We start from the raw sequence: 13,852 nt of genomic DNA, 5'->3' as shown, positions 1-13,852 counted from the left end.
AATTTTTGCTAATAACGCCATCTATTGGCCTAAAATGTTTCGACACTGATTCAGACTCTCTATTGGATATTAGTTAGTTTAGTAAGTTAAAATTTACCTCAGTCGTGATCATGAGAGGATTGCTCGCTCTCAGGGCGGAGTGAGTCGATGCAAGCTACGATCTTGAGGGCAGGGCCCAGCTTCATGGACAGAGCCATCACAAGGTGCTCTGGTCTAATCAGGAGTAGAGCCTCGCCATCCACCTCTTGCATGAGGAACTCGTCTGCGTAGCCAGCGCAGCCCGGGATATTGCGGATAAAGTCGCACACCTCTGATACCTGTGGAACACGGTACAAAGTTAAAAACTAGTTAATATAAAACTTGTATAAATAAAACATTACTTAATATAATGGATTTTAAGTAAAGATTATTGACTTTTATCTTATATTTATTCCTTAAAATCCATGTTTTGGACTAAGTTGACTATGTATCGAATACATGGAAGTTCAAGGTTCTTTCCCTCTTCTATCACAACTTGGATAGGCATTGGATAGGATTGGTTGCATGGAAATTGACCGAAAATTTAGATGATGAGATATCGACTTATCATGACAAAATTTAAAAGGGCTGATGATAAATACATACCGTCCATTTGTTAGCATTGGGTATCTTGGGTGCCTGAGTGGTATCAGAACTAGCACTGGCGGCCTCAGCCGTGCTGCTGGCTGCAGCCTCCTCGTGTCTGGTCTTCGTGTTGGAGTGAGCCGGAGCGGAGCTATGGGAAGCAGTCTCGTTGCTCGAGCTGATACGAGCGACGCCAGAAGCATGGTGTTCTGAGAGGTGCTTCTTGCCTGAAAATATACATTTAAGTCATAAACTGACGCTAAAATGTAATACAAGACGATATTTTGATAACAACATAGCGTTTTATACAGTGAAGAGGTAGGTATACAGATACAAAATATTAGATGTGATCTTCCATACGATAGAAGACATTCTTTAACGTCGAACTCAATTCAGAATATTCGAAAATCGAAAAACTCAAGCTTTGGGACACAGATCTTCAGCACAAATGAAAGGCCTTACAGAAACAATAATTGCGTTGTGTTTCGCCGTGTTAGTACCGATGATATCAGAGGTGGCATAGGTGGCGCCGATTGCTTACTATCAGGTGATCCATCCTTATTCCATTAAAACATCAGTTATACTGCCCTTCCCAAAAAACCCATCACCATCAGTGACCAATGCAACTGCACTAAAGGCAGTTAACAAAGAACTTAAATCTAAATTATTCTAAATTAGTAACTAATCTAAATTAATAAGAGTGTTAGAAAAGAATACTAACGTAACTTACGAGGCGGTCCCTCGTCGGTCGGCAGCTTGTTTTCCTTGTCCTGTTCCTTATCGACCCAGTCGCGCAGTGGCCGGTTAACCTGCACCAGATTGCTCTACTTATCAATCATCCATCAAGCTCACTCGCCGACACAGTTATTTAACAACAGTACTATGAATCAAAACACATTTAAACGATAGTTTCACGAGAAAACAGAAATCTATTGTTGTTTGGATAAACATTTCCCCACACTAGGATTTATTTCTGAGCGTTAGTGCCTTTATAAACGTACACGTCACGTCTAGACGCAGAACAACAATTTATGTGTAACATAATTAATTTGTTCTGTGCTGGAATCATTAACACAGTAACCGTTTGCCCAATCACTGCACCAACCGTGCAGTCGATATTATATTGAGACTGATATAATTAGATTATATTTCGCTAGTGATAGAGCAAAGTGGCGAACAATTGGGGAGGCCTATGTCCAGCAGTGGACTGCTATAGGCTGATGATGATGATGATGATATAATTATGTCCAAATTTACTTAAGTCTGTTTTCTTTTCTCTCGGTACACTATCGTTAAATGCAATATTGGACCATAGCACAGAATTGAAACAAGTACACAACATTCAGAGTAATAAAAACCATTGAAGACATAGAAATCGACATAGATTAGCCGCAGTCATAATTCTAAATAGACGTGCAGAAATAATATAAAACATACATTAAATAGAGTTTATTTAAAAATATGAGTATTACAGGTATAATGTGATACCTGTAATATTAACTTGTACCCAAGGAGTCGTACCCAGAATATGAATAATGTATAGGTATACATACATGTGTGTACCTATGTATGACTAATGAATGCATGACTTATGTATGTGGTGGTTAGATATGATTATGAACACAGATCATGCGCAGTGGCAAACTCTTCAGATTTCCTTCTGATCTTAAATTACTCACGACATCAAGAAACATAATGAAATAGAATATACCTTATAGTAAAAGTCCTGATGACGTGGAATGTAAACAAACAATGAACCAACTTTAGTTATATCCTTACGCAACGATGCGTTTGTTTTAGAATCTTTTGCCAATAGAAATACGTTACTCCAATTGAGTGTATGAATATGAATATTGAAACTCTAATGGAAAATCTATGAGCCAATGGTTTTGGACGAATTACAATGAATTTGGAATGAATCAAATCGTTTGAAAATTTAGTTAGGCCGATTGTTCGCGGGGCAATATCTGAAAGACAAGGAACATGAAACTTACAGCGAATGGTTCCCCAGCTTCCTGAATGACATATCCTTCAATGACATGGGTCAATATGTTCGGTTTCACCATAGCTTTTGGCAGGCCCTTGTCTGTAACGAAATATAATTATTATTAATTATAACTAAGTGGCAAATCACGTATACATTAATTAGGAATTCATAGATGTTGTTATTATAAATTTATTAACTGGTCACTGTTATAAGTGCTATAGTCACATACTAATTAGTTTATGAACAGTAAATAATAAGTAAGATCTACTCGCTTGTTTTTCATTCCACATTATTTATTTTTTTAAGTCTTATTCCCAATAGGTTTAAAGTGTAATATCTAAAAATCGGATAAATGTTTTTAAAATCATGAAAGTGTTCATACAATACTGACCGTGAGACGCCTGTTGGCTCATGTGGCGAGGAGTACACTGCGTACTCTTGAACAAGGCCGAGGTGGTCGCGCCCGAGGTGACCGGAGCCGTGATGGCGGCGGTCATCGTTGAAGACGAGGACGTTGAAGACGCCACTGTGGTTACCACCTAGAAGAAAATTATGTAGGTTATTTTGTTGGATTTTCAAGTCTATTGCCGATTACATTAGGTCCATTATTGTAAAAGATTTTTGGTACGACGATCATCTTTTGGGTATATTTATGGAACATTATGTGATTTATTCCGGAGAATAGAAAAACCTCCAGCCAAAGGACGTCATTATGTATGGCAGATTAACTTGTGTTGTTTGTGCAAACGTCACTTGTGCGATGTAGTCATTCTGACGTTATAGACGCGCCATCTGTTAGTTTACACGCGAACTATGTGAAAGTCGCTACAATACAAAGTAAACTGAAAGTTGTATATATGTACCTGTGGTGCTACAGGAGTAGTTTGCTGAGCGCTGCTGGGTACGGGTGCAGAGCTGGACGCGACCGACGTAGACGCAGACGAGGGCTCAGCAGTGGTGCTGTGGCTCTCTGCCTTCGTTGGCGTAGACTTGTTGGTAGGCGTAGTCTCCATTGGGGTTACCGCACCTGTGTGACAACAGAAAATAATGTGTTAATGGTAATAATAGTAATCATTGTCAGTTTCTTATTAATTGGCATTTTGATTTCGATGTCAAAGTAAATAATTATTATTGTTTTTTAGGTTAATTGTAATTTTGGCACGTTAGGAAAGTTTGCTATTAAATCGAGTATCTGCTGATTTAAATAACTGATTATTTTGAGATATATTTGAGACGTAATTGACAGAGACACAGTGCCAGACATTAAACTCTTGACACTGACTTAGTTTCAAATACATAAGCAAATTACTCACCAATAGTAGCGGTGCTGGTAGAAACCGAAGCATCAGCAGTAGTTGTAACCGAAGAGCTGAACGTGGTGGACGTAGCATCGGAGGTCTCAGCAACAACCTGTTGGGTCGGCTGGATCTGCAACACGGGCGCCTGTACGCGACGACGCTGCATTTAATTGCACATAGTACAAACATACGGAGAAACATAATCATTTTACAATTTCTATAAACGTGTCTTGTATTACCGGAGTGGATGATATCTGTGGTTTCTCATCTTCGGTCTTGACGTGGGTGACTAGTGTCGCCGGAGTCTGTAGTGGGAGCACGGATCCCTGCACTGGGGCTGCGATCAGACCCACCGTGCCTTGGGCCGCCTGGAGTGTTAGCTGTTTGACGAACACATTTGGTGAGACTTGATATTACCACTTATAATGTCATATAGACGCCAACATATCAAAGAGGATTCAAATTGATGGTTTTATCAATAAAGTTGATTGCAGGCGTCTAAACAATAAGAATATCTTGCAAATAATATTATAGGTTGGAATATAATTATAGTAATTTTCGTACAGTATATTTGGACTGAATTTCAAAAGATCTAGCAGTATCTCTCAGATTAAATTTACTGAATAGTTGAGCTATAATATTTTTATATTACTAAATAGGTCTCATGCTTATATTTTGTACAATCGAAAGATAGACGTTTCACTAGAACATGCCTTAATTATGATAAATGCAACTTAACAATGAATATCTTACTCTTAATGTTATGGGGAGAGGATTCATGCATTATTATTTCATTTTAGTATCTACTTATATTCGTTAGAGTTAATTTGTAAGATCAAATTAAGTTACGTTTATACAAATTATAAATAAATATATTATTTGTTTGTTTGATTTTTATTTCTTTCGGTTTGAAAATGGTATGGCACATACATATATCTGTTGTAGTAACTATCAATGTATCCCAAATGACTAAGTTGAATAAATAGGCCATCAAACAAGCTCGCTTCGTTTGGAAACTATACGCTTTCGAATTATTTCCAAACATTTTTGGCGGCCTCTACAACTTGAAAAAATTACTTTTGATAAGGTACATACTATCTTTACTCAATATTACCGGCATTCAATCTCCATGCACAAGAACCATGCGTCAAAAGCAACATTTGTTTAGAATTCTACTAAAATATTATAAGACGGGTTTATAACTAAATACACGATCTAATAAAAATATCTATATGTACAATGGTGAGAAATTAAAAAAAAAACGACGTAATAATTACGGACCTCATAAGACGATTTTGTTCATTAATAATTTAAAGCTGCATCTTCAGAGGACATGCCACTGATTCTGGCAAACGCATTCTAGTTTATAACAAACGATAGAAAGGTTATCAGTATTGGAGAGTCAAAAATGACCAAAAAGCAAGAGCCAGAGAAGAAATCAAAATGATTTGAACATATTGCCATAAAATCTGTAAATTCAAGACCAAAATACATAATAACATTCATGAATGTTGATGAATAAATAAAAAATACGATGAAGAAATTGAAATTGATAACATTGCGAGGTTGTAGGGCTACCTCATGGTGCAATAACGCCGGGGAGACTTGGACGAGGGGCGCGGTCAGCAGTGAGGCGCCATCGATCGCGAGCCCCGGCTGCCAACGTTTTACCACCCAAATATACATATTACATATAACATACATACTATATTACATATAAGTACTATATTAGACTATATTACCAGGGTCTGTGATGCTGTTTATTAATAATATAATATAATTGTGATGTTTCTAGCAGGTCAGATTTTTGCAAAACGTCTATTGGTAAGAAGTAATAGGTAACAAACAAGTAAGTTTAGTAAGAATTTTGTTAGAGATTTTTGGTGTTATCTTACATTATGTTTGGTCACAGATAATTTACAAAAAAAGTTTAATCAAATTAAATATTCAAGAATGTTTATCTAATCAGTGTTTGAATGTAATATTAGTGGTAATTACTTATTCTTGCCTGATGAAACATCGCAATTCTCGTTTGTATTAACAATTATTACATAAATATATTAATATACATTGGTATAGTACATGGGAGGTTACTCATATACACTAAAGGTCACATCGCATCGTAAGTTGGTCTATGTGATGCATGCATCTTCAAAACAGCTAATATTCGGATCGAACTATGGTGTAACAACGTAATAATGTGATTTATTTTTCGATTAGCTTTATTGTAATCGTTATATATATCATAGTTCTTCTTCGTATGTTAATTAGTTAGTGTTCTAATTTACATTTATTAAGGAGTATTTATAAAGAGGTGAGATACTTGGAACTATGATTAAATCAAGATTTTTAATATTATCACGTAGCTTCAATCGATTATCAAAATATGTATACGTTTATATTAAATTGTTTACAAGATGTATTTAAGTATTTATTATAATAATATAGTTGTTTGTTTAGTTATCCTACTCTAAGTTCGTTTGTGTATTATGTTACCAACATACAAACCAAACAGATAGATATTTTAATTTAATGCACGAAATACTCCTAACAGATGTACTCATTTGTGAAGATTTCGAACATTAATAAGAAATAACTTATAATGTCCTTTCGTATTTATAATTGCTATTCTACTCCATCAATCGATCATCGTCAATTGATTTATTGATCTTTCGACTCATTGATTTATTCGTGTACCTCAGTGTTTCTGTTGATCAATTACATCCAATTTCTTTGATATGATGTTTTCTCATTTATAATCTTAGTAAATAAGTGTGCATTATCAACGTAAATCTGTTTATTTGTTATAATTTAATGTGTTATCGTTTCAACAAAACTTTTATGAAATTTTGCATACATAACTACTCTGGAATTTGGAAAAGGGGTTAATTGGGGTGGTCAAAATCACGTTTTAGAATTTTTACCCTTAGTATGAGTTTGATTTCCGTTTAAAGTAATCGAAACGAGTGTGCGTTCGGTGCTCTGATTGGCTGGCTCGAATAAACCAACCAATCATAGCGCCGAACACCCTCGGGATCAATTTTTTAAACGTAAAATAACTCTATTAACGACTAAAAGATGAAACTTAGAGCCCTCGAAAACTGCTCTATTTGTGGAAAATGGTCTATAAATTGTACTCACCGTCTGCATAGACGCCGAGTGATTTAAAGCCGCTTGTTGTTGAACGGTCATGCCAACGGATGTCTGGACCAACCCACTCCCTACCAGGGTCTGTAAACAGATAACGTTAATTTTATTACTACAGTTGTTAACACTGAATAATACAGAACAAATAAGTTTTAATATTACCGGTCAGCAATGATTTTAGACCTTCAATTCTTTATTTTGAAATGAGAGATTTTAAAATAAGAGAAGTGGACTGCAATTCCGATTTTAGAGAAGTGGCCTTCATCTTTAGTTTATTTGAAATTAGAAAGGTTTTAATAAAACTACAAAACAATAGTGTACTTTGTACTTCAACTGCATTGGTGTATGTTTACTAGTATAGTACAGTTTCAATGCTGCAAAAAATAAGTAGTGGCCTAATTTCACTATCTATCAGCATTATGAAAGAAATCAAACGAATAGTACCTGTGGCTGCTGCAAAGCCTGTACGCTTTGCGGCTGGGACGTGCTCAGCTGACTGACCAGAGTCCCAGGTTGGCCCATGCCACTTAACTGTAACAGAATATAAAGTCAAAACAAGCTCCGATTCTAATAAACAAATAAAAAGCCACCATCAAGACAGAATTCCATGACGTTTATGAAATATTTGTGAAAAATCTGCAGCTATTTACATAATAAGTACATTCTAAATTATAAAACGTCATGAAACTCTCGTGCAAAGCGACACAACACGTATTAGCAGCAGTTATTACCATAACCATACTCACAGGGTGAATTTGCTGGACCATAGATATGGTCTGCGGCATACCTGCCATAGGGAGAGTCTGCGCGACTGATCCTACGGGCACAGTACCTTGCTGCATGCCCAGCGACATCCCTGCGAAACCACTAGCATATTAACACAAGAACTTTCTAAATTAGGAAGGACAATCAGAGATAAAAATATAAGAAAAGTCGCTACACAGATTGGCATGCAACGAGCAATAATGCGCGTCAACGCAAGCCAGGAAAGTAGAGATAGATTCAAAAAGATTGCAATGTTTTGTATACCACATTAGATGTTATATGGCAATTGCCTCGCGCAGTAGTACCTATAACCTGTAACTCCAATCGAAGGAACTGTTTCTTATAAACTCATTAGGTAGTGAGAAATTACATAGATTATCCACTAGATTATTATGTGGAACCTGATGTACCGAATGTAATAAGAACTTGTTAGTTTACCTTGCTGTTGATAATGCACCATCTGCTGAGTTTGTTGTTGCTGGTGCAATAACTGCTGCTGCTGTTGCTGTTGTTGCTGCTGTAGACAAATACAAAGCACATTTGTTATATACTATTTCAAACGAGAGCTTGTAAAGTCAGCGACTATGTAATAAGGTACTTTTATAGTCACCTGTAAAGCTTGTTGCTGCAGCAGCGCCTGTTGTTGTATATTTTTAGCTTTATCGACGCTTGTAATCTGGGTCATCTGTCCCGTATTCATCAGGAGTAATCTGCAAAGGTCTCGAACGATTAGCACGGTGCCCAACGGGTGAGAATTAAATATTCAAGGAATATAGTGGTCATCACCTCACAGATGATGTCCTTTTAATAGTGCCGGGTTCAATAACCCGATGCCTGATAGCATGTATGAAATAAGGCATAAAGTCGAGGGTCTCGTAAATGTTAATTTATGGGTGTATGTGTAAGCGCTCATGCTAGGTAAAACATTGCTCGACACTCAACATATAGCGTTTATTAACACAGGTTTTTTTTTGTGGTAACTAGAGTTATTATTGAGAGATTAACAAGATGCGGGCGCAAAATATTTTATAAGCTAGTTCAAAAGTACTTTGCAAATTTGATATTTTTCATAATGCATCTTGTTGCTTTTTGAATTACTGCAGCCAGGAAGGTAGTTCATGACAATGTAATATGTTTCATATCCTTTCACTAACTCATAAAATATTTATACCCAGGCACTTCTGTTATTCAATAAATATACTTATTACGGGAGTGTACTACTTTATTTGGGACAGATAAATGTGTAAATTAGGGATTTCGTTTCAAAAGACTAATAGCTAAACTTTACTTTGGACATTTTAAGTTTATATTTAAGAGAGATTAATAGGGATGATGTCAACTAGTCAGATACTGTCAACGAAATGCCAATCATGTTTTTATTCCGAGGCTACATGGTAGCGACGTCCTAATTATTTGTCGTTTAGGACCCTATTGATTCGTTAGTAAACAGTGTCCGAATAAAAATAAATTTGGATGTTGACCGTGGGATCTTCCCTATTATCTGCATTGTACGTTTACAAAAAACTCTGCGTTAATAAAATAAGTTATCAATGTATGCTTAGAATGAATGATTAAACTTTGTGAATGGTAGGACCCTCATGTAACTGAACCAGCCAGTGACCGAGTCAGTATCACTGGGTTGCAGGGTGTGGTGGTGAGGTTCTGGCTTGGTCATTGGTACGGTTAGTTATAGTTAGACACAAAAGCAGGGTGGGCGAGTGTGGGGGCTTGATCAGCTACTAGTCAAATCATTATGGGCACTCACTGCTGCTTCGGCTGTTGGATCTGATGCTGCAGTTTGTTGGTTTGGTTCGCGGCATCTTGTTTGGCGGTCGGAGCTGGTGAGCGCACGCCTGGCTTACCGCGTTGCTTTGCCTAGTACAAGGATAGAATTAAATACGAATTTCATGATTTCACATTACGTAACACTGTAGGTATTATGCGAATACGTAGTTATAGAAAAATATATTAAAAGTCAACGGACCTGATTCTGAGGCTGGTTGGGGTTGGTTTGTGTGGACACGGACGAGCCAGGGCCAGGTCGGATGCCGCTGGAAGGCAGGATGTTGGAGAGAGGCCGTGGAGCCTTCGCCAACCCATCTGAAGAGGCGCGGGGCTTCGAAGTCGTCGAAGTAGCGCATGCTACACTCACACCTGGAATCATTAATTACATTATAAATTACTAAAGTGCAAAAAGCAAATGGGTTTGTACAATTATCTCACTACTAAGACTGCAATGTAAAATTGCGCGAGCATCACACACACAAACACAGCAATGGCTAAAACGTGTCAGCATTCGCATTATTGGACACAAGACAACAGCAATTTAAACACAAAACGATTACTTACAATAGAAAAACTTCAGTTAATTGTATATATAAGTAGATAGAATACTAACTGGTATGCTGTACGTTGTTTTGGGGCGAGTGTTGTATGAACATTGACGGCGGCGCGTCGGGTTGGGTCCCTCGGATGAAGATGGGGTTAGGAGCGAGCAACCCTCCGGCCGGCAGCGTCCCTGCCTGGAGCCCACCTGCCCACACCTGGGGCAAAGCGCCCGATATCTGCCACGGCGCAAACTGCATCGTCTGACCCCCCGTCTGCAGAACAGACCATTGTGTTAACACTATAGTCTATAAACTATGTCAAATATAGTATCTTAATGTATTATAGAAATCAATAGAGGTATATAAAGAAGCGTCTACGAATTAGTCGCAAATTATATAAAACATGTCGATAATGATACCTTGAGATCGTTGAATTACTTTTAGCACTGTTGATATCTGTATGTAATAGTTACGAAATTGGGTCTTATTACAAAACGTTCTTTATCCAGCTCCCATACGTCCATGAGTAGGTACTCAGGTACTAAAAGTAGCTACTTTAGAAGCATTTACGCGGCGCTAGTTTTTATAAAAACTTTTAAGACTAAATGCAAGGAAAGTACTTAACCGATTTTAATAACAAGGTGGGAAAGAACACATCCCATAAATATTGTCGTCTTAAAAAATACTTTTTTATGCTTCTATTCATAGTAACAAAGCCCAAGTACTTTTGTAGCACCAGAACTGCTACAAAACAACGCTTTTGTAAGTTGTAACAGTTCTACCTACCCCCGTGGGAGACAAGCGTGAGGTTATGTTTGTACATCTGCCTACATTGTGGAATGCAATAAAGAATTGAGTATTGAGTATATACGTATGTAAGTATTCCGAGAGAACAGTAAATTAAAAAAAATCTTAAACTTGTATCAACAGCATTATGAGCTGAAATGCAAACAACAGCATGAAAAGCATTATGTATCCAAACTAGCATTTTTTCAACAGTTATCAAAATGCAACTTTGTCATCATTTCTATTGTCCATAAGAAGTTACTAATGTATCTGTTACACTCGTGATAGTCGCATGAAGCAAGTACAGAGAGGAGATGCCATAATGTGATTGTGCACTGTGACTCAAAAAGACGGCCTGCCCAATGATGTTATGAGTAAAATGGTGTAGATGGGCTAAAAGCACTCTGAGTAGAACATTATAATGTGGACAATTCGAAACGTTTTTGTATTATGTGACTGCATATTGGAAAATACAGAGAGGCGTACTTTGTAACATCCCGCGCTCCCTGTTAAGTATCACGCATTATATTAAAGGAAAATCCAGTTATGACATCTCTTTGTATTTGCTTCATGGATACTCCACTGTTGGAGTATTGGGTCTCCTCTACATAAGAGATTTTACCCGCCATAAATACTTATATCTTGTTTGAATATTAAAATATCTGTATTACGCGCTTTGCCTATATAATGCTATCATTATCATCATCATCATCAGATCAGCCATGAGACGTCTACTGCTGAACATAGGCCTTCTGCGAGGATTTTCAGTACCCTTAGCATGAGTTTGATTTACGTTTAAAGTAATAAACCAGAAAGCGTTCGGTGCTCTGATTGGCCGGCTAGAATAAATCAACCAATCAGAGCGCCGAATGCGCTCTCGTTTCGATAGACCGGTTGAAGCGACTTGGCAATGTTCAAAATTAATCGATTATTCAATAAGTAAATGTTTGATCAATCGCGTACTTATATTTGGTTAAGTCCTTTTAAACTTTGTAACAGACATAGGAACCCAGCAGGGTTCTATGGACCCAGAGATTTCATTGACTTTCGTTTCCATAGCATATCGTTTTGCAAAATATTCTGTGCACTTTGCATACTGGTTAAAATAAGCATGGGCAGCAAAATTACCGGATTATACATACTTAATTGACACAACATGAAATAAAATGCAATTGCAGTTTACAGCAACAATAAGTTTGTGAGTTTGTGTGTTTGTATGTTACTCAATCAAGTCAAAAAGGTTGTAAGGAGCGAGATAAAATTTCGAATAGGCGTAGATTATGATTTGGAATAACACGTAGGCATTTTATCCCACAGGCACAGGCGAAGCTGTATGCTAAAGCTAGTACGTTAAAAAATATACTTTTTAGATAAAGATGTTGACAAAATGCTTTGTGACGCTCTGATAGGCCGGCTCGAATGTACCAACCAATCAGAGCGTCGAACGCGCTATCGTTTCGATTTCTTTAAACGTAAAGCAAACTTGAACTAAGGGTACAGAATATTGAATGATTCCATCTAAGTAAACGCTTTTTGTTATACCCTTTACACTAAAGTAAATTACAACCATTAAATAACTTATAGAATAATATTATTTTAATATAGATCTTGTTTTCTTTTTCTACAATGAACGTATTCTGTACATACCTGTATTGTTTGTAGGTATTATTGTAGATATACACTTTAATACAAGTTTAAATTTATAATATACCAAACAAAAAAAAAAAAATGGATAAACGAAATCAATTTGTTATTCAAATTGAAACAGCAAGTTTAAAAATGTATTTCAAAAATCCTCTTGTTCTTATATATTCACAGACACACAAATATATGCCTAGTAATAAAATGGGACAAAACATTAAGAAATGCTTTGTAACACCATGTTAAAATATTAATAATATATTCTAGTAAAATAATGCTGCAAACACAAATAAATAAAAATCGCTTTTGATTGCAATGCATTTTAAAAATCGATCGCAATTGCAAAATTGTACACGAGGAATAAATCTTAAAGTAATCTTAAATTATAATCTATCGTAATATATCTAATCATTATTAATAAATAGTACATATTCGTCAATTTCCCAAGTATACTTCAATAAACCCATCTATAACCAATTTAACAACTTGGGAAATAAACGAAATGTTTTCAAACTCTTTGATAAAGGTCTACAAACGTAAGTAAATATTAGAAATAGTGATGTACTTATAACTTGAAAAATAAAATGTAAAAGACAGTATCTCCCTACTCCAAACCAAAATGCGTAGGTGTACTAATAAGAATAATTTGTAGACCTTTATCATTAATACTATCTACAGTATATTGTACCTGCAAAGGGCTTATGATCTGCGCCTGAGTCGGCTGCTGAGTACCCAGTACTGGCTGAGAGACCTGCACGCATTGAGCTTGAACGGGTACCGTTTGGGTGACACCACTGCCACCGGCCTTACTGGAAGCACCTTTTGCCCCACACTATTGAAAAAAAAAACATGACTTAAACTATGTGTAGGTCTAAACATGCTATACAGGGTGTAAGCGGAACGCTCCCGAAAAACGCCACAAATTGTTTATGATTTTATAATTTTAATCGTTTTTGTGTTTGTATTATTCATGCTATATTAAAATTCAGCATTAGATTACAACTATTATTACTTAAAATAAACATTGAATTCTTTATTTTGTTTTAAATAATACACGTTTTTTACCATCACCTGTTTGCGACGTTTGGGAGTGTTCCGCTTACACCCTGTATGATTGTAAGCGCTCAAAAAATGGCACATTAAAATGTGGACATGGTATCGCTAGACGGAAAAGAGAGGGGAGTTGTTTGTAACGTCCCGCGCTCTCTGTAAAGTTTCACGCATTATGTTAAAGGGAAATCCAGTTATGATATTTTATCTTTTTCAGATACTCAAACGCTACTCTATTGTAATTGTAA

General features: G+C 36.5%; 1 protein-coding gene across 20 annotated transcripts in view; it reads right to left on the bottom strand.

Annotated features, from left to right (window-relative positions):
• The window catches only part of LOC118265468 (polyhomeotic-proximal chromatin protein), a 41,176-nt gene that overhangs the window by 3,586 nt on the left and 23,738 nt on the right, over window positions 1–13,852 (bottom strand). For 6 of the 20 annotated variants that reach the window (XM_035578359.2, XM_035578440.2, XM_035578383.2 and 3 more), the window contains 18 exons: window positions 13,243–13,386; window positions 10,199–10,400; window positions 9,785–9,954; window positions 9,566–9,675; window positions 8,411–8,510; window positions 8,239–8,317; window positions 7,782–7,891; window positions 7,480–7,566; window positions 7,030–7,119; window positions 5,467–5,544; window positions 4,128–4,268; window positions 3,904–4,048; window positions 3,454–3,617; window positions 2,982–3,129; window positions 2,598–2,689; window positions 1,325–1,427; window positions 625–830; window positions 98–317 (listed from right to left, as the gene is read on the bottom strand). In XM_035578359.2, the coding sequence (XP_035434252.2) occupies window positions 99–317; window positions 625–830; window positions 1,325–1,427; window positions 2,598–2,689; window positions 2,982–3,129; window positions 3,454–3,617; window positions 3,904–4,048; window positions 4,128–4,268; window positions 5,467–5,544; window positions 7,030–7,119; window positions 7,480–7,566; window positions 7,782–7,891; window positions 8,239–8,317; window positions 8,411–8,510; window positions 9,566–9,675; window positions 9,785–9,954; window positions 10,199–10,400; window positions 13,243–13,386 (2,388 nt within the window). In that variant the 3' untranslated portion in view covers window position 98. The remainder of the gene's footprint in view (window positions 1–97; window positions 318–624; window positions 831–1,324; window positions 1,428–2,597; window positions 2,690–2,981; window positions 3,130–3,453; window positions 3,618–3,903; window positions 4,049–4,127; window positions 4,269–5,466; window positions 5,545–7,029; window positions 7,120–7,479; window positions 7,567–7,781; window positions 7,892–8,238; window positions 8,318–8,410; window positions 8,511–9,565; window positions 9,676–9,784; window positions 9,955–10,198; window positions 10,401–13,242; window positions 13,387–13,852) is intronic. The other 14 variants (XM_035578432.2, XM_050704512.1, XM_050704510.1 and 11 more) reach the window with 12 other exon arrangements.

This window comes from Spodoptera frugiperda, chromosome 25 (genome assembly GCF_023101765.2).
Source record: "Spodoptera frugiperda isolate SF20-4 chromosome 25, AGI-APGP_CSIRO_Sfru_2.0, whole genome shotgun sequence".
Lineage (NCBI taxonomy): Eukaryota > Metazoa > Arthropoda > Insecta > Lepidoptera > Noctuidae > Spodoptera > Spodoptera frugiperda.
This window is presented reverse-complemented; position numbering and strand designations above follow the sequence as displayed.